Below are 20,744 nucleotides of genomic sequence, written 5' to 3'. Positions count from 1 at the left end.
TACCTGTTAGATTGCTTATTATTAACAAGATAGGTAATAACAAGTGTTGTAGAGGTTGTGGAGAAAAAGGAACCCTCATACACTGCTGGGGGAATGTAAATTAGTACAACCATTATGGAAGACAGTATGGTGTTTCCTCAAAAAATTAAAAATAGAACTACCTATGACCCAGCAATCCCACTACTGCGTATTTACCCCTAAACTTGAAAACACTGGTATGCAAAGACACATGCACCCCCATGTTCATCGCAGCATTGTTCACAGTAGCCAAGACATGGAAACAACCAAAGTGTCCCTCGATAGAGGATTGGATAAAGAAGATGTGGTATTTTTATACAATGGAATACTACTCAGGCATTAGAAATGACAACATAAGATCATTTATGAAAACATAGATGGACCTTGAGAACATTATACTAAGTAAAATAAGTAAATCAGAAAAAGCTAAAAATTGTATGATTTTACACATAGGTGGGATATAAAACTGAGTGCAGCAGTTACTAGAGGGAAGGAGATGTAAGGGAGGGAAAGGGGGAGGGGGGAGGGTGTAAAGAGGGACAAATATAAGGTGATGGGAAATGATTTGGCTTTGGGTGATGGATATACAACATAATTGACTATTGAAATGATGTAGTGATGTTTGGCTGAAATCTATGTTCACTTACTGATCAATGTCACCTTGTTAAATTTAATTTTCTAAATTAAAAAATATGTATATTGATATAATTTAAAAAATAGAAAAAATATACTCATTAGATTCTGCCATCTATTATAATAATCTGTGTAACTGCAACACCCCCGTGGTCAATTGGTTTTCTCGGAGTCAGATGCACTACCGTTGCGCCACGAGGTCCTTCAATTGGTTTTCTTAATAGTTTTTGGTGGAGGATTTGAGTTAACCGTTTCTTTTTTTTTTTTTTTTAATAAATTTTTATTAATGGTAATGGGATGACATTAATAAATCAGGGTACATATATTCAAAGAAAACATGTCCAGGTTATTTTGTCATTAAATTATGTTGCATACCCCTCGCCCAAAGTCAGATTGTCCTCCGCCACCCTCTATCTAGTTTTCTGTGCCCCTCCCCCTCCCCCTAACTCTCTCCCTCCCTCCCTCCCATGTCCTCCCTCCCCCCACCCCTGGTAACCACCACACTCTTGTCCATGGCTCTTAGTCTCATTTTTATGTTCCACCAATGTATGGAATCATGTAGTTCTTGTTTTTTTCTGATTTACTTATTTCACTCCTTATAATGTTATCAAGATCCCACCATTTTGCTGTAAATGATCTGATATCATCATTTCTTATGGCTGAGTAGTATTCCATAGTGTATATGTGCCACATCTTCTTTATCCAGTCTTCTATTGAAGGGCTTTTTGGTTGTTTCCATGTCTTGGCCACTGTGAACAGTGCTGCAATGAACATGGGGCTACATGTGTCTTCACGTATCAATGAGTTAACCGTTTCTAAGAGGAAGTTGGATTGCTTTGAACCTACTGATGGCTGTTCTGTGGGCTGGACAGTCAGTGATGCACTGGTGCAGGGAAAGCCTCCCCAAGAGCTGCAGAGACCTATGCTTCTGATGTCCCCAAACTGGATTATCAATTGGAAAATATTAGCTTAAAGAGCATGATATTTAAAAAAGAAAATTTAATTGAAAACATGAAGGGAAAGTGGAAAATAAGTGTTTAAAGTCATCAGGCACATAACAAAGACAGAAATAATTGTGCAAAGCTGCCTCTGCCCTCTTTTCCTCCCTTCAGACCAAAACCGATTCAGTGGGTTAACCTGGAAAGCAGAATGCTTCAAAAGTGATTGATAAGTAAGACGAAAACAATAAAAAAAACTACCATTTCTACCCTCATTTTCTATAGCTGATGCCTGTCCTTCCCTTCTTCATATTAGTGACAATGAAGCAATATGAAAAGTGTTTTATTTCTTTCAGGCTGATTACTCCAATAATTGTTCTCCAAACATCTTATAGCAATGAAAGATGCAGAATTCTACTCAGGAGTGTTGGGCTAGTTTATGTGACCTTCTTTACTAACTAGCACTCAGCAATGTTTTACTGTGAATCCTAAGGTATCACTTTAATATAATGGCTGGTAAGTTCACCTTTCTTTTTTTGTGTGTGTGTGACAGAGACAGAGAGAGTCAGAGAGAGAGAGATAGGGACAGACAGGAAGGGAGAGAGATGAGAAGCATCAATTCTTTGTTGCAGCACCTTAGTTGTTCATTGATTGCTTTCTCATATGTGCCTTGACCGGGGGGCTACAGCAGATCGAGTGACCCCTTGCTCGATCCAGTGACCTTGGGCTCAAGCTGGTGAGCTTTGCTCAAACCAGATGAGCCCACGCTCAAGCTGGTGACCTAGTGGTCTTGAACCTGGGTCCTCTGCGTCCCAGTCCAACACTATCCACTGTGCCACTGTCTAGTCAGGCTCTTTTCTTTTTTTTTTTTTAATAAGATTTTATTTATTGATTTTAGAGATAGGAGAGAGAGAGAAAGGGGACAGGGGAGGAGCAGGAAGCATCAACTCATAGTAGTTGCTTTTCATATGTACTTTGACCAGGCAAGCCCAGAGTTTCAAACCAGAGACCTCAGCATTCCAGGTTGATGTCCCATCCACTGCACTGCCACAGGTCAGTCAAGTTCACCTTTTTTCAAAGGGCATATATGATATATGAAATACAGAATGAAGACTATTCATTTTTAAAATATTTTCCATTGATTTGAGAGAGAGAAAGAGAAGAAAAGAGAGGAGAGGAGAGGGAGAGAGAGAGAGAGAAGCATCAACTCATTGTTCCATTCTGTTGTCTCACTTAGTTGTGCACTCATTGCTTTTCGTACATGCTATGACCAGGGATCAAACTCGCAACCTCAGTGTACTGGGACGATGCTCTATCCATTGAACCACCCGGCCATGGCATAAAGACTATTCTGTAAATGGAAATAGAAGAACATACATTAAATATGAAAATCACTATATATATGAATCCCAAGGGTGTGTATAAGCAATAGCAATAAAGAAAGTCTTTTAGTAGTTTTCCTGCTACACGGGTTAGATATGAAACAGTGAGGGCAATTATACATTCTGATCATGAATTCCTGATGCAGGTGCACATGGAAACCCAATGTGTCCCACAATCTCCGAGAAGACTAAAAAAGCAGGTGAATCCAACCTGTGAATGCCCCCCACATCCAAGAAGGAAGCCAAGAACAAACAAATTAACTGGTCTGGAATGAGTATGCCAGTATATTGCAGGGTTACACAGGGCAATTACTTCATGACTGAACTGAATACATAATGAGAATTCTTGAACACTCTGGCCTGTAACGCACTCAATCAGAGACACAGTAAAATCAGGACCACAGTGAAACTGAATAGAGCACACACTAGGTTCTGGCTCACTGTAAGTTACCTGAATGAATCCTGAAGAATGCTGCTTTAAACACGAGCAGCAGGAGCAGAAAGGAATGGAAAAAGGACACAGCCACTCAGGATGAGGCAGGTATGGTCTCCACAGCTTGGTGAGTGAGGGATGGAGCAGCTGGTCCTGTGGGCTGCCCAACCAGATGGCAACAGAGAAAGGAAGCATCTACTAGCTGTGGCTAACAACAGGGCCTGAGATGGCATGGAACCCTAAACCCCGAGGGCAAGTAAAGTAAGCGAAGCCAACCCAGAGAAGCTTGTCCAAAGGAGTCCTTAGATCACGGAGGTCAGGGGGAACTGGGTGTGGTCAGAGAAAAAGGTTCCTTGAAATGAGTGAAGGGGAGAGAAATGGTTTTGGATAAATACAGGAATAAGGGCCAAAACTGCCAACCACTTCTTACCTAAGTGCAGTTAAAGACTTATACTAAAATTAACTTTAAACATCATAAACTTATCTTTAAAACAAATATTCTTCCTTTGGCTAACTCGTAAAGATACTACCAAGTTTTAAGCAATGAACATTACATTGTCTGACGTAAAGAAAAATAACTTTTAAAAGCGATGGCAAACGTCTTAACTTAAAGTAAAAAAAATATAAAGTCCTTCCAATAAATTTTCGGCATGGTAGTTAAAGAGATTGGATAGAAAAGATTGTAAAAGGCACCACATCTAACTGGGCAATGGGCATGAGTACAAAGAGATTTTATTCTTCTTTTCTGATATTTGCATAATATGTATTTTCAGGCAAAGTTCTTTACAACGATGATTTTTTCCTTACAAATAACCTGAAACACTCATATTAGAATTTTCAAGGGGTTCAGAACAAATTTCCCCCCAAGATGTGCCATTGTCCTGAGCTGACGCCCAGGGTTGCTTCCTCGGTCCTGGCCTGGGAAACTCTGAGGAGCAATCCTTCCATCAGGTTCCTTGGATAGTCCTGCTTTATGCTCACTTTGAAAGCTGAGTTAAATGCAGAGGAGAAAATAACAGGGAGGTGTAGATAAGAGGAAACTGAAGATCGACTACTGGTCAAAACAACGGAAGGCGAATATCCAGATTATCTGGTTGAGGAATGCTAACTTTTAATCACCCATCACTTTTCCTTGCAATATGAGTCTGAATGGCTTTCATGAAATGGAAGGTGGAAGAGATTAAGAATATTTTTCAGCTATTCCCTTTTCTCTTAGAGCTAGACTTCTCTTGGCTTATTTATAAATATCTCAAATGTAAAATTTTGGTGGTGACATGTTCCCAGGTTATATTTTTCTGAGGCGTGTGAACATACGTGTGTGGGCACATCCAGGTATACTTGTTGGTATTTCAACCTTTCTATAAACTAACTTCTCAATATTTTAAATCAGAAGTTTACAAAAATGAATTCCAATATTTCATTTTGCATTTAAGGTCACACAAAATGAGATAAGGACCAAAACGGTAAATCAGTACTTTTGCCAGAAATTCCCTTATTTCTGACTAATGTGTATACTATTTCTTTCTTTTTTTTTGTTTGCTTGATTATTTAGTAAAAATGTTATTTTTAATAGGTTATACGTGTATATGGAACAAAATTCAAAAGGCACAAAATGGTACACAGTGAAAAATAAGTCTCCATTCATCTTTGACCCCAGACTTCAAGTTTCCTTCAGATATAACCAGTTATTACTCTTGTATATCTTACAAGAGAGAGCCTGAACATATTAAACAGCATATCAAATATTTATTTTTGTATAAACAGCAGCACATTTTATATGTTATTCTGCCCTATGTTTTTGTTTTTGGCTTTAACTTAACAAAATATCCTAGAGATTTTCCCCTTACTGGTGCACATAAAGTTCTTACTTATTTACTGTACAGTGATGAAACAATTTACTTATTTAATCTCCTGCTATAAAGAATATCATTATATGCAGGGTGGGGCAAAAGTAGGTTTACAGTTATATGGAAAATTATACAATAATTAATAAATAATACAATAAACTCTTGTGTTTTGCTTACTCACAACTACAAATCTACCTTTGCCACACCCTGTATAATCATTTTGTACACATTATATCTATATTTATTACGTGTATACTATTTCTGAGTCACAACAAACATTTAGACCATAAAGAACTCACACAGAAACAAATTCTAATTTGATTACAAATATATATAGATCTATCTATTATCTATCTATCTATCTATCTATCTATCTATCTATCTATCTATCTATCTATCTATAGCTTATAGCAGTTCCCAGCTTGTCAATATCTTAAGTCCTCTGAATTTGATGAAGTAAAAAATTATGAGAATTCCTTTAAAGTTTTAAAGTAGTAAGATATTAGAAAAACATTACAAAAACAATTCCACAATCCTTTTAATACTAAAGAGCAGGTAGTTCAATAAAATTAATAAAAATCAGATGCTAAAGGTAGGAATTCTGCTCAATATCTTGGAATTTAACAAGACGCTCAATACAATTGGTTAACGGGGCAGTAGTTAAATACATATGAGATGCAGAAATCCACTGTGGAGAAGTAAGTAATAAAGCACATGTAGTATATATATTTTATCCAAGGTATTTCATGTGCACAGAATGAATGACTAAAAGCAAACCGTTTACCTCAGCACACATGGTGATCTACATTTTCAAAGGGTTCCCATGGAGGTGAGGGGAGCGTGGCTCCTGAAAAGCCCCTCAAAGAGTCTGTACCAAATATATTCAGCAGCAGCTCAGTGGAATACAGGCACGGCCCACAGAGCAGCAGGTCAGGCCCCACTGAGGAGCTGCCAAACCACCTGGGCTGTGTCCGTCAAGGGGAGAAGAATAATCCAGGGAGCAAAGATGAGGAGGAGAAGGAAGGTGGGCAGAATTCATGAATGATTCCTCGGTAGGACCTGGGGACCCACATCCCAGGTCAACTCCAAGTATGCAGGTACCGCCTGGGCACAGACCTTGGACAACAGTCTAAGCTCTGTTCCTGCAGCCACCAGCTACATGCATGCCTTCCCTGGGCTAAGTCCTTTACTTGTCCTCACAGGCCAGTTCTTCTTCTGTAAAGTGAAATTGTTATGTCACCCCATCTGATCCCACACAGTTTTGTGGTTTTTTTTGTGTTTTTCTGAAGCTGGAAACGAGGAGGCAGTCAGACAGACTCCCGCATGCCGGATCCACCCGGCACGCCCATCAGGGGGCGATGCTCTGCCCATCTGGGGTGTCGCTCTGCTGTGACCAGAGCCACTCTAGTGCCTGAGGCAAAGGCCATAGAGCCATCCCCAGTGCCCGGGCCATCTTTGCTCCAGTGGAGCCTCAGCTGCGGGAGGGGAAGAGAGAGACAGAGAGGAAGGAGAGGGGGAGGGGTGGAGAAGCAGATGGGCGCCTCTCCTGTGTGCCCTAGCCGGGAATCAAACCCGGGACTTCCGCACGCCAGGCAGATGCTCTACCACTGAGCCAACCGGCCAGGGCTTGATCCCACAAAGTTTTTGTGACAATCACGATAGTAGGAGGAAGTATTTTGCAAATTATAAATCATTCAGCTAATATGGGAAAGCTGAGCATCAGACTCTTCACTGAAGGAAGGTAATCTTAGCTTCTGGCTTGTAGACCCCAAAGCCAGGCAACATTCAACATGTTTACCTTTATAGTAGTATCACTGGAGGTCATAGCATTCTGCCATTATAAAGTTTTCATCAAAATGGGACTCTGCATTTTTCTATAAGAGAGATTTGTTAGACTTACATACAATTGTTTCAAATGTCTGGCAGGGCTTCCGTCTACTTTCTACAGTTCTATGAGATTTTTTTTTTCTGTATTTTTCTGAAGTGAGAAGTAGGGAGGCAGAGAAACAGACTCTGCATGAACCCGACTGGGATCCACCGGGCATGCCCACTAGGGGGCTCTGCCCATCTGGGCCATTCTGCAATTGGAGTCACTCTAGCGCCTGAGGCAGAGGCCATGGAGCCATCCTCAGCGCCCATGTCTACTTTGCTCCAATGGAGCCTTGGCTGCAGGAGGGGAAGGGAGAGATAGAGAGAAAGGAGAGGGGAAACGGTGGAGAAGCAGATGGGTACTTCCCCTGTGTGCCCTGACCAGGAATCGAACCTGGGACTTCCACATGCTGGGCCGACGCTCTACCATGGAGCCAACCAACCAGAATCACATCTATGAGATTTTAAAGGAAGACTGTTTAAGGAAACAAACCAACACAGGGATGACTTCCTAACCTTACACAAGTGCAGATGCCATGAGCAAGTGATACTTACACATTCAGTGTGCACCGGATGCACAGCAAACAGTAGTGCGGCCAGCAGTGACGATCTGGGGGCCAGGTTTAACCTCCGGCCTTTACTGGTGTACTGCAGGCCACCAAACAGCACCGAGAAGACATCCACCAGGAGAACAGAGATGCCACCATGCAGGAGGATGTTGACCATGTGGAAGCTCACGGGGTGGAAGCCTCCCGACAAATAGTAGTTAATCCTGTAGCAAATGAAGGGCACTCACACCAGGTTTGCAGAAGCAGGTGAAATAAAATGCAAACCATCTAAAGGAAAAGGCTGGTGAGTAAAAATATTAAAAGGAGGAAAGACCTTGTGCAACTAGGTAAAATAACACCAAGATAAATAATGTCACAAGAAGACTGAAGAGAAGGTAGGACCATAATTAACTGTAGAGGGGGAAATGGATAATAGGGCTCTCAGAGGAGTGGGCAGAAAATACTTGGAGAGGGAAAGCCAAAGGAAAGCTGGACAAATTTTTAAGCAAAAAGAGGCAAGACTGCGTTTCAAAGAAATAAATCAGATATTACTCATGCCTGTCCCACAGGGGCTTGGCTATAAGATAGTCACGTAACTTGCTTATCCAAAAAAAAAAAAAAAAAAAAGCATTTTATACTTTGTCTACCAGTCTTCTGAACAATGAACCATTTTCTCATTGTCAGAGATTCTTACTACGAACTGCTTTTCAATTATCACTGGCTCCAATTAATCATTTCCAGGCCTCTTTGAGAGACCTCTACACAAGTATTTACTGTATCCAAGAAACAGCTATAAATTCACTAAACTCTGTGTAGTGAATAAATCTATTTAATGCAAACAGCTCCCTAGTTAATAGGGTAGGGTGCTAGACTTTTTTAAATTTCATTTTGTTTTGTCCTCTTGACTTGGTAATGGTAGGAAGATTTAAGCCTTTTTTCTTAAGAGTGAAAAAAATGAGTTTCGTTTTGGCCACACATTTTCTTGACTCATATTATTTCCTGGATATTAACCACCAAGGGGTCCAACCCTCATGAACTGTATAAAACAGAACCCTTCACCAGCTGGCCTGCCATCCTTGAAGAGGGGCCATGCTAATCTCCTCTGTATTGTTCCACTTTCAGCGTCTTGACTGCCAGAGCAAGCCCTGCAACACAGTTACTGCATGCAGGTTCTCTGTGTTCCTGTGACTTAACTCCTAATATGGGAAATTAGCATGTACTTCTTGGAGACCCACATAGGTGAGTGGTTTATGCTTCCTTAGGAACCCCTGACTTGACTCACAGACCCTGGAAACCTTGTCACATACAACCTTCTAATGCACAGACCTTGGGTGATCCTCCCACGCAGCCCACACTGTCATACCTCACCTGAAAGTCAGGACGGTGAGAGGTCGGTAGGACTTGTGGCTGGTGTTGCTGCTCAGTCTACTGCCCCAGAAGTCATGATGCCACAGGTCCCTGAGGGGCGTTTCTGCTCGAAGGTCCTGCAGGAACACAACCAGAGGCCATTCTGGACGAAGGAGTCATGATTCCTCACCCCATCGCTAAGCCCTTACCACGTCCTCTTCTATAAAGCTCCTCATGCCTCTGTTCTCCCTCCCTTCCCCCAGTCCTTGGTCGAGCCACCATCCTCACTCACCTAGGACACAGGCAGGCCTCCAAGCAGGTCTACTGTGCTCTGATGTGTTCTCCACATTGATCTTTCCAAAATGCTAATTGAATCACTCCCTCCCACCCCCACTTAAAACAATGCAACAGCTCCCTCCCCTTCCAAGACAAAGCTGATGTCTTGACATGTATGCCACAGTCCAGGGTTCTCTGGCCCCCACAAAACTCTGAAGACTCCTGTCTTGGACTCAATGACCTTGCTAAGGGCGTTCGTCCGATCCCCACATAGCTCCTGCCACCATCCATCCCAAATGCTTACATGTTAAGGTTTCCACAGACTGTAACCCTTCAACTCTTGACAACTTAACTCCTCCTGCCATTCGTACCTCAGACATTGAGCTATAACCTTCCTGAGCTGACACAATGTCCCTTCTGTGGGCCCTGGGGCCTCCTGCATCTATCCTCACAGTGCCTGGCACACTGGCAATGTATAAACATGTAACTATTATCTGTTTGCTTTACTAGCCTGGGGTTCCACGAGGCTCAGGACATCTCTCTGTTTGCTGGGAGGACATGGAAGGTGCTTAATCTATGCTGAATAAATGAGTGGACCATATAGCTAAATGAGATCATTATAACCCTTTCTCATATCCAACACATAAGGTAATTTACCAGACGTATCCCAGTTCAAACATGAGTGGATAAATGCATTATTTTTTAAGTTTCCCATTTTTGATCATGAGCTAAGAAGATAGTAATGTTAAAGAAAAAAAAAACCTTCCACATAAATTTTAATGACCTATGGTGGAGCAGTGGAAAAAGCATCGACCTGGAATGTTGAGGTCGCTGTTTTGAAACCCTGGGCTTGCCTGGTCTAGGCACATATGGGAGTTGATACTTCCTGCTTCTTCTCCCCCCTTTCTCTCTTTCTCTCTGCCCTCTACTAAAGAATAAAAAATCAATAAAGTTCAGGGTTAGACTCTGTCTCAAAACAAAACAAAAACCGATCAGCCTTACCAGGCAGTGGCACAGTGGATAAAGCATCAGACTGGGACACGGAGGACCCAGGTTCAAAACCCTGAGTTCGCCAGCTTGAGCGCGGGCTCATCTGGTTTGAGCAAGGCTCACCAGCTTGAGCTCAAGGTTGCTGGCTTGAACAAGGGGTCACTCGGTCTGCTGTAGTCCCCCAGTCAAGGCACATATGGGAAAGTAATTAATGAACTAAGGTGCCGCAATGAAGAATTGATGCTTCTCATCTCTCTCCCTTTCTGTCTGTCTGTCCCTATCTGTCCCCCTCTCTCTCTGTCACACACACAAAAAATCATTAAGTAGTAAAAAAACTATACCTATCTTACTACTAAGATAATTTAATTTGGTACTGTACTACAGATGCTTAAAAATGCATCTTTTTTTTTTTTACATTTAAATATGAAACTAGATTGTTTAAACTGTGTTAACAAGGAGTTTTGTTACCTTGGAGTAACAAAACTGAATGTTAATTTTCTCTTTAAAGCATAATTAAACAGGAATGTTTTAGGGACTGGAAAGTATGATGGACTGAGCACCACATGGTATATCAGTCAAGTCTTTGTTGCAGTAACCAAAATCAACTCTGATTAACTTAAGCAAAACAAACGCTTTAAAGGAGAGTGCAAGGCTCACTCACTCCCAGGTGGGTTGGAAAACCAGGTTCAGGGCTGTGTAGCCAAAAGCACACCCACAAAGCACACCACCAGGCATCTTGCTGAGGCTGCCCGGCTGCCTCTGGACCCTGCCTCTCTGCATGACTACTCACTGCAACAGGTGATGCTCTCAATAGGAGAGCCTATGTCTATGTCTGTATCTAAACTGGGCAATCCTTGTAGGCTTATAACAACCGAACATGGGGAATGCCCCAAACGGAGGACGCTATTGAATCATGGCTGGCCCAGGAGAGCAACCAGCATCCATGTCACACGCTGGAGTTCAGTGAGTCCTAACTACGTAAGTGCTTGCTGACTCACAGGGAGGAGGCAAGAGGTACATCGCTCCGAAGGTGCGTTTCTCTTCTACTGGGTATCAGCTTCAGAAGCCTTGAGCAAACCGACACCTTCTGGGAGTCGGTTAGCTACTTCCTGAAGGTCCTGTAGTCCACCCGTTAACCGAGTTCACTCAGTTACAAAATTGGAAGTCTACTTTCTTTTGTATTGTCCCAGAAGTACCTGTTCAGCTGTGAAGGGGGAAAGAGGAAGATCCTTTCTTCTGTTTGAACAGAAAATAAACACCAACAAAGCTCTAAATATTTGATTAGGTGTAGCCTACAGGGAGCAGGACGTGCTACAGAAAGATAGGTCAATCTGTCCTCATACTGATTTATGAGAAAGATGTATTATGTCTGAAATTCCCGCTAACTCCATGTCCCAAAGAAAACCATCATCTCAGTGAAAGAAGGCCGCTCGACACTACAAGGATGCATCTGGAAAACAGTCTTTAACACCAATAAACCCTAGTAACAGCCTGTTTCACATTACCGTTGGCGCCGTGCCAGTGAAGGGAGGCGTGCCTTTCATTAAACAGGGAAGAAAACAGGGAGAGCCGGCCAGTTAACAAAGGGGCCCAGTGTGATGCTCCGGAAAACACTGCCAAGACAGCGTGCAGTAGAGGCACCACAGGGCTTCATCCGCCTTGCCCCACACAGAAGGAAAGAGTTCTACCCACACACCAGGGCGTCTCGCGCACAATGGAGCTCGCGCCGTCCCCCGCCTTGCTAACCGAAGCTCTTCCACATGGGTTCTGAGGTAATACTTTATACAACTTCCACTTAACAACAGTGGAAGAGTCAAGAAATTCTCAATAAAATTAAGAGTAAAATTTTAAAAGTAAAGTCATATCCTGGAATTCTTGTTAGAAAAGCAATTTAAGCTACAAATGTGACACAGTTGCTTAGAGCTACAAACTTCTTTTTCTTTTAAGCCTGGTTTTATAAAGAACGAAATAGAAACATCTGAAATAACTGCTGTGTGAACTTGAGAAAAATTATAAATGAACAACTGGAATTAAAACAAGTACCAACAATGCTGTACTTTGTGCCATCAAAATAGAGAAAATCAGTTGTGATGCATTACAAATAAAATATCTGCAGAACAGTCATCTCTCTCGCTTCCGTTTATCGATATTTCAATGTGAAAACAGCTTTTCCCTCATTTAGTAGAATGCATGACTTCAAAAATTTAAGACATTAAACAGTGTTACAAAGAGTTGCTATAATTGCATCTACTAGAGAAACTAGTATATTCCTTCAAACTCTCTTCATTGGTTAAGGCACACACACTAAATGCTTAGTAACCAGAATGGCACAGGTTTCTGTGCTGTTTCCCTGGTCTTTCTCTTCTGAGCCCTCTCTGCCTCCAACTTTCTGATTTTCTTTAAGCACCCTTAAATCTTTTTCTTCCCTTCCCACAGACTTATTTCTTCTTCCTCATCTCTAGTTAGCAAGTGAAAGAGAATTATTTTCCCCGAACCAATGTAGCATCTACTAGTGAGCAAAAGTGGCTGGGATTTTGCAGATCCTGCAAATTTGAGTCCCCGGACACAAAATGAGCAGGAACTGCATCGCTCCCTGTGCTCCAGCCGCTGTCAGCAGGCTGTCCTGATGCTATCAGGGAGGACAAAGAAGCCAGCTCACTGCCTGCTGCTGAGTCTGTACCTTTTGCTGGATGATCAGATTCGTCCATCACCGCAAGATGTAAGATTTCTCTTTTCTTTTCTTCTCTTCTCTTCTCTTCTCTTCTCTTCTCTTCTCTTCTCTTTTCTTTTCTTTCCTCCCTCCCTCCCTCCCTTCCTCCCTCCTTTCTTTCCTTTTGGCCTAGAGTTCTGGAGATTCATCATAAAACCTGAGAAGTCTGCGATGCCCTGCAACACCCTTGCCTTGAAATCTAAGAATAATGGTGTCTCTAACCTGTGTGGCCCGGAGCCTCACATCACATAGCGTCACGGGGAGGGTAAAACCTGAGGCAGGGCGGGAGGGGTGGTGGTGGCCCTGCAATAACAAGGGCCCTACATCGAGAAGACACTATCTAAAAGAGATGGGAAATTTAGAGTCCAACTGGCTGGAGTCCAACTGTGGCCCATGAAAATGCTTCATGCTAATTTAATAGAAAGTAATCCAACACAAACGTAGATTATTACTGAGACGAAGGCAAGTGGTTAACATACGTTTTTCAGAAAGGAATTAAGATACAAACCTTATTGTTGACAATGGCTTCAGAGTCATCGAACACAAAATCTCCATCATAGCTACGTGCGAAACACACAAGAGAAACCAATCCCACCACTAACTTAGCCCAGAAAGGAGGAAGAACAGAGGATGGAATGATGTGATCCAAATCAGCCTCCAACTCGGCCATTCTGAGAACTGCACTCTGTCAACCTCTGGCTCCAGCATTATGATGGTTAGAAATCTGCAGATAAATAAATAAATAAATAAATAAATAAAATAGCATGATGTAATTATTCATCACTGCATTGTTAGAAATGTTTCTGCAGTGGACATATTTACCTTGAGTGAATAAAAGTTAGGCAGTCATTTATGCTGTGATTTTTGAGGATGCACTCACTGAAAACTTTAAGTTGTGATTTTCAAACTCTAGTGAGCAGGGAAGTCACCTGGGACACGTACAAACTCTCCTGGGCCCAGCTGCAGTCTACTAAACTGGAAATGCTTGGGTTTCTAACGCTGGATTATCCTTGAGAAACACTGATTTAATGGACTCCTATATTTATCAGCCCCATAATGGAAATCACTATTTATAGCCCTGAAACCAGTCTAAAAAGCTAAAAATAAATAAATTAAAAAACCCAGCTTCCTGCATCCAATCAAGAAAAATCAAGAAACATTCATTGTTCAGTATTAGTACACTGTACTTGACTGGGGCAAGTGGTATGAAACATGAGTGTGATTCTGAAAACTCAAGACACTCATGCTGGGTAAATGAAAATTTGGGGCAGGGGAGTAACAGAGATAAAGAGGCTGGGCACATGACTGAGGGCCAGGTCAGTGGTTCGTTCACACCCAGATGACAGGAAGGAGGGAATGTTTCAGGCTGACAGGTTTGGGACAATATCTTATTCCAGAAATGACTGAGCTGTATCTGAAAATAAGGGGAAGTTATTCTAGGTGAGAATATGACCTTCAATATCTATGAGAGTCAAGTTAAAAATATACGCTTATTTTTAACTTTTCTTTCAAACAGGTAAAATATTAAAGCCAGAAATTTCTGTCTCAGCCTTGCCACTCAGTTCTGTGGCCTTGTGCATGTCACCTGTCCTCTCAGAGCCCACTTCCCATGCTACTCTACAAAGGACAGTAACTTCCTAGCAGTAAGAACTTCCTGCTTTGGAATCCACCCAAATTAATATCAAACTACTTCCCCAAATGACATTCTATCTGTCCCCATTTCCATCAGATGCTGAATAGGTGATTTCTTCAGATTTACCAGAATCATGTTTGGGTCAAACTGCTTGAGTTCCAATCCTGTGTAACTCTGGACAAGTTACTTAACCTCCTGGGACCTCATTTTCCTCATCTCTAAAGTGGGGACAATAACTATGCTGACCTTACATGGTTGTCAAGATGGTTAAACAAGACATGTGTCTAAAGTGCTTAGAAACACACTGCCTTACAGAAAAACAGGCATATGGACCAATTGAACAGATTCAAGAGCCCAGGAAAATAACCCACATATATATGGGCAAATCATCTTCAACAAAGGAGCCAAAAATACACAATGAAGAATAGAAAGCCTCTTCAATAAACAGTGCTGAAAACAAGCTCCAGTGGCACAATTGGTTAGTGCGCGGTACTTATACACAGTGCAAAGCGGAATAAATGGTGCTGGGAAAACTGGAAAGCCACATGCAAAAGAATAAAACTTGACTACAGTCTGTCCCCATGCACAAAAATTAATTCAAAATGGATCAAAGACCTAAACATAAGATCTGAAACAATAAATTACATTGAAGAAAACATCCATACTAAATTCATGGACTTCGGCCTTAGAGAACAATTTATGAATTTGACCCCAAAGGCAAGAGAAGTGAAGGCAAAAATAAATAAGTGGGACTATATCAAACTAAAAAACTCCTGCACAGCAAAAGAAACTGAAAACAAATAGGCAGCCAATTAAATGGGAGATATTTGCAAGCGACAGCTCTGATAAGGGCTTAATATCCAAAATATATAAAGAACTCACAAAGCTCAGCAACAAACAAATAACTAATCCAATTAAAAATGGGGAGAGGACCTGAACAGATACTTCTCCCAGGAGGATATACAAATGGCCAACAGATATATGAAAAAATGCTCATCTTCACTAGCTATTCGAAAAATGTAAATCAAAACTACAATGAGATACCACCTCACACCTGTTAGATTACCTATTATTAACAAGACAGGTAATAACAAGTGTTGGAGAGGCTGTGGAGAAAAAAGAACCCTCATTCACTGCTGGTGGGAATGTAAACTAGTACATCCATTATGGAGGATAGTATGGTAGTTCCCCCCAAAAGTAAGACTAGAACTATTATATGACCCAGCAACCCCTCTACTGGGTATCTACCCCCAAAACTCAAAAACATTGGTACATAAAGACACATTCACCCCCATGTTCATCACAGCATTATTCACAGTGGCCAAGAAAGGGAAATAAACAAAATGTCCTTTGATAGAGGACTGAATAAAGATGTGGTACATCTATACAATGGAACACTACTCAGCCATAAGAAACGATGACGTATTGCTATTAACAACATGGATGGACCTTAAGAACATTATACTGAGTGAAATAAGTAAATCACAAAAAGCTAAGAACTACATTATTTCACACATAGGTGGGATATAAAACTGAGACTCATGGACATAGATAAAAGTGAAGTGGTTACCAGGGGGAGGGAATTGTGGGGGAGGAGGAGGGGAGGGGAGTCAAGAGGGACAAATATATGGTGATGGAAAATTTGACTTTGGGTGATGGTATACAACATAATCAACAGTTCAAATGCTATAGAAATGTTTACCTGAAAACTATGTACTCTTATTGATCAATGGCACCCCATTAAATTTTATTTTCTAAATCAAATTTCAAAACAGAAGAAAAGAAACACTGTCTTGAGAAACACTGGCTTTAATAAATACCCAGGGGTGGTTAGCGTTAATACAAGCACCTTCTTCAAGACAGGTAAAAGCAGAGTCAGAACTATTTTCTTTTGCAAATCGTCTTTAGTATCTGGCTTATTGGTATTGAGGCTCTTGTCTTTCTTGCCCCCCAATCCTTTCATGCTGGACCATTCCAGGAGAATCTCAGGCCCCTTTATTGGGAAGGAAGTTTGAATGTATTTGTTTCCAAGTCTCCGAGGGAATACCCTAAATTATGGAATCTATAAGATGTCAGCCAAACAGGCCCTCTGAGGTCACAGGCATCTTTTTGATAGGCTTGTTCTTTTTCTTTTAAATAAGTGAGAGGTGAGGAGGCAGAGAGACAGACTCCCATATGTGCCCCTACCAGGATCCACCCTGTAAGCCCACTAGGAGGCTATACCTGCCAATCTGGGGTGGCTGCTCCTTGCTCAGCAACCCGCCTATTTAGCCCCTCAGGGGAGGCCAGGGAGCCATCCTCAGCGACCCAGGGCCAACATTGCTAGAACCATTAAAGCCATGGCTGACGAGGGAGGGAGAGAGAGAAAAGAGGGAGGGTGGAGCAGATGGTCGCTTCTACTGTGTGCTCTGTCTGGGAATCAACTTGGGACTTCTATACTCCTGGCAACAATCTACTGTTGAGCCAACCAGCCAGGGCCTGATAGGCTTCTAACTGAACATGGACGTAGATCAAACAGTCAACAGGACACATCATCTGGTGGTAACACTGTCCCGTTCCAGATTTTCAGTTCAGAGATGAAAGGCTCTGCAACTCTCAGGGCTGGTCCCTGGAGCTTCTCCACCTGACCTAACTCATGTTCTCCACAGGTGCTGGGGTGAATTCCACCTACTACCTGTTGCTTTTTCTCTCCTTTTCCAATGAAAGTATAAACTATTAGTCAACTCCATATTACAGTGGCAAACACAATATAGGTCACTACGCAGGCCTCAACCATTGTTGTCTACATTTTAGCTAAAGAAATTACTCCTACTACTTAGACTAAATAAATAAACAAGACCGAATGGTTAGAAAGATACTATGACTTAACATGGAGGGACTAAAGTGCTATTTGATTTAGAAAGTTAGTGTGGAGAAAAGCAAATACTTGACACCAGTTTTAAATGCATGATAGAGCTGCGAACACAACACACGGTCTTGATGTTATATGGTTTAGGCCCCAATATTTGAATATTATCTCACAAAAGGTTGTCATGAGGTTCCAATGGCCTTACAGGAAGAATACTGAATCAGAAAATATTTTGTGCTTAAATTAATTGTCGGGCTTCACCTGTCATCTCAGATTGTAACAGACTAATCGTTTTGGTACTCTGGCAACAGCAGAGATACACAGAAGGCACAATCTGGACCCCTAACATCTAGGGTACCCTGCGGGGCCAGGGCCAGGACGGGACGGGACTCCTGGGGAATCAACGGGAAAGTTATCAGTCTCAGAATGATACCCACCTCCTTTTCTGCAGGCCACCAGAGAACCTAATCTGCCCAGTTCCTGCCCTCGTATTATTTCTCCATTCTGGCTGGCTCCCGTCCTCATAGCAGTTTCCCTCCCTTAGTATCCAACGTTTCCACTTCTTTGCTGCGCCACCTGCCCCAAACTCCAAGCCTGCGAAGGAAAGTGGCAGCTGGGTGCTCGGCACCCTGGCCGGTGGCACGCGGCTCTCTGCTCCGCAGCCAGCGCCGATAGCTGTCACTCGCTGCGCTGCAGGGGAGCCACCTTTAACCCTAGGCAGTGGCCAAGCGGCCAGGCTGCTCGCAGCCATCGTCGGCGCCGCGGCCAGCGGGCGGCCAGGCGCAGAGTGGCGCGGGCCCCGAGGCCAGGTGTCGCAGGCACCCGGTACATCTCGGGGCGAGGGAGCGCCCGCGCAGCTGGAGCGAGCGAGTGACCACGGCATAGGGCGGAGGGAGCGCAGGAGCAGATACCCGGGGCATGGGCGGAAGGAGCGCGCACACTCCACGCCGAGTCCTTTGTCCCGCGTGCTGCTTACAGCAGGGTGCCCAGGGCCCGAGTCTCCTGTGACCCCAGCCGCAATCGCGGTCCCGGGGCGTACTCCTCCAGCAGCGCAGCCGCGGACCCCGGGACAGTCCGCAACGATTGGGGCACGGCGGCAGCGGGGACCCCGCGTACACTCCGCACCCAACTCTGCTTGCCCCGCGGCGTGCTCCGCCCCACTCGGCCCTGCCGGAGCCGCCCCGCGCGTTACCTGCAAGGAGCCCGGGAGGCGGCCGCATCTGCCTCCCGGGCGCGGAAACTCCGGCAGCTCTAGTCGCCCGCCCTAGAGCTGGGCGGGGGAGGGGCCGCCCTGCCGCGCCCCCTCTCGCGTCGCGCCTCCCGCACCTCCCGCAGCTCCGCACGCGTGCGGGCTCTCACTCTCACACTCCGAACTCGGCCCGCCCCCCCTTGCGGCCATTGGCTTCTTTTGTTGTCACTTCCATGCTGCAGCCTGTCCTCCTTCAGCCCATTGGCTAATGCGGGAGGACGTCAGGCCAGAAGGGCTGTCGGCGGCGAAGGAGGCGCAGGGACCGGCAGGCTGGGCGGGAGAGGAGGGAGCGGAGTTACTGTAGCGGAGTCTTGGCGGGGCCGGGGCGGGAAGGGGCGGTTCCACCCTGGCCGGGTGAGGCTGGCTGCGGGAGCGGTCTATTGCAGGTCCTCGCGGGCTGTCGGAGGTGTGTCCTTTTTCTGATTGTCTGCTGGCGCGAGGCCTTTTCCTGTCTTGTTTCGCGCTGTGGTTGGCGTTCCGCGGAGCGACTGCAGGCTCCCTGCAGGAGAAGGAGCTGGATCGGAGCAACCAGAACCCTAGAGTTCTTCCTGTCTGAGAGGAGTTACTTCAATTGTGTGTCTCCACTTTCTGCCTCTCAGAGCAAAACTGAAACTGCATTCTTCCAGCCAAGGCCCTGTCCCTTCTGTGTTTAGCATATTTTCATCCAAAGCCCAACGTCTTCATTCTCCTGCTGACCCACGAACCGTGCTGTGGCGAGATTTTCCGTCCATCTTCATTCATTCATTGTCACTTTGTCCTGAATTTCCTATCCCAAATGAATTGCCACTCCTCCCCATAACCCAGATTCTCAGATTACTTTGTTTCCTGTTTCAAGAAAAAGGGAAACTTTGGCCACTTTTCACCGCCAAACTAACAACCTACTACTTAAAGCACGGATTCTGATCTGATCCCGCTTTTTCCCAGTATCACTGAGTCCATTCCAACATCAACATCTAACTCTTGACTGAATCTGACAATCAGTCCCAAGCCTTCCTGTTCTCCGCGCACCTGTCCAGCTGCCACCCTGCCTCTTCCCTCTTCTTAGCTGAAGTTGTTGACAGAGCTGCCTGCCCCATTCTTCTAGTCTCCCAACTCTCATTCACTTCTTGGTTTCCACACACCACCAAAACTGTCTCCTGTTAACACCCACAATCACTAAATCCAAAGAACATTCTCCTTCCTTTTACCTGATCTCTCAACAAAATTCATGCTTCCTCCTTAACACACGTACTTCTTTTGGTGATAGCAGTACTCTGCTCTCCTGCTTTCTCATCTCATTGGCTTGCTTATCTGCTTCCTGATGACCAGGAAATGATATATTTTAAAGGTCTCAGCCCACACCACAACTTTTTTCCTGCATGAGTTAATCCACGACCAACATTTTAATCAATATATCCCAAATGATTAATTCTGATCCTTACTTCTCTGGCCTCCAAACCCATTCCATTTGGTTGTGTCACGCCACCACCTCAAATGGAACACATCTGAAAAGGAATGCATGCTTTCACTTCTTGCTCCTCCCTGTGATAGTGATGGGTTTACCCTTGACATCTGACAAATCACCAAGATTCTACTTGCTAAATGTCTATCAAGTCTGTCCACTTCTTATCATCTTCTGCATTAGGTCTAATGCTGTGCTACTGTGCCTTTCTAACCCACATTCAGTAATGTCCCATTGGTAGATTGCAGCAGGGCCAACGTGAAATTATTTACAGCATGGAAATTGACAAACATGATGAATCCAGGCTTAATTTGTTGTTTTGTTGACTGTCTCTAGATTTAAGGAATGATGGAGAAAATGTTAATGTAGATTAAAGTGTGTTATGCTTAGTGCTGCAACAAAAAGATTTTAGTTTAATGGGTCTAATTTGTACAGGGGTGAGAAATAGTTTAACAGATCACATGGATTGAGTGATAATATGCTTACTGAGAAAACAGATTGAGATGCAACTTCACTTGTGAAGTCATGGTTGACTTACAAACACTGGTTGGATACAGATGCAAGCCTTTAGCAAAAATCAAC

The 20,744-nt window shown here is 43.6% G+C and overlaps 1 protein-coding gene and 1 non-coding gene across 3 annotated transcripts in view; both read right to left on the bottom strand.

The window, feature by feature from the left end:
* Positions 1-18,843, bottom strand: part of TMTC4 (transmembrane O-mannosyltransferase targeting cadherins 4) — an 86,170-nt gene extending 67,327 nt beyond the window's left edge. Inside the window, exons 1-4 of one of the 2 annotated variants that reach the window (XM_066235933.1) lie at positions 18,665-18,843; positions 13,500-13,715; positions 9,037-9,152; positions 7,676-7,892 (exon numbers count right to left, since the gene is read on the bottom strand). In XM_066235933.1, coding sequence (XP_066092030.1) covers positions 7,676-7,892; positions 9,037-9,152; positions 13,500-13,661 — 495 coding nt within the window. In that variant the 5' untranslated portion in view covers positions 13,662-13,715; positions 18,665-18,843. Of the gene's footprint in view, positions 1-7,675; positions 7,893-9,036; positions 9,153-13,499; positions 13,716-18,383; positions 18,592-18,664 lie in introns of those variants that run through there. The other variant, XM_066235934.1, reaches the window with a different exon arrangement.
* LOC136309765 (U6 spliceosomal RNA) lies at positions 8,708-8,810 on the bottom strand. The gene has a single exon (XR_010726411.1). It is a non-coding gene; the product is annotated as a U6 spliceosomal RNA (small nuclear RNA).
* Positions 18,844-20,744: the final 1,901 nt, after the last annotated feature.

This window comes from Saccopteryx bilineata, chromosome 6 (genome assembly GCF_036850765.1).
Source record: "Saccopteryx bilineata isolate mSacBil1 chromosome 6, mSacBil1_pri_phased_curated, whole genome shotgun sequence".
Taxonomy (NCBI): Eukaryota; Metazoa; Chordata; class Mammalia; order Chiroptera; family Emballonuridae; genus Saccopteryx; species Saccopteryx bilineata.
The sequence above is the reverse complement of the archived record's forward strand: the minus strand, read 5'-3'. Positions and strand labels throughout refer to the sequence as shown.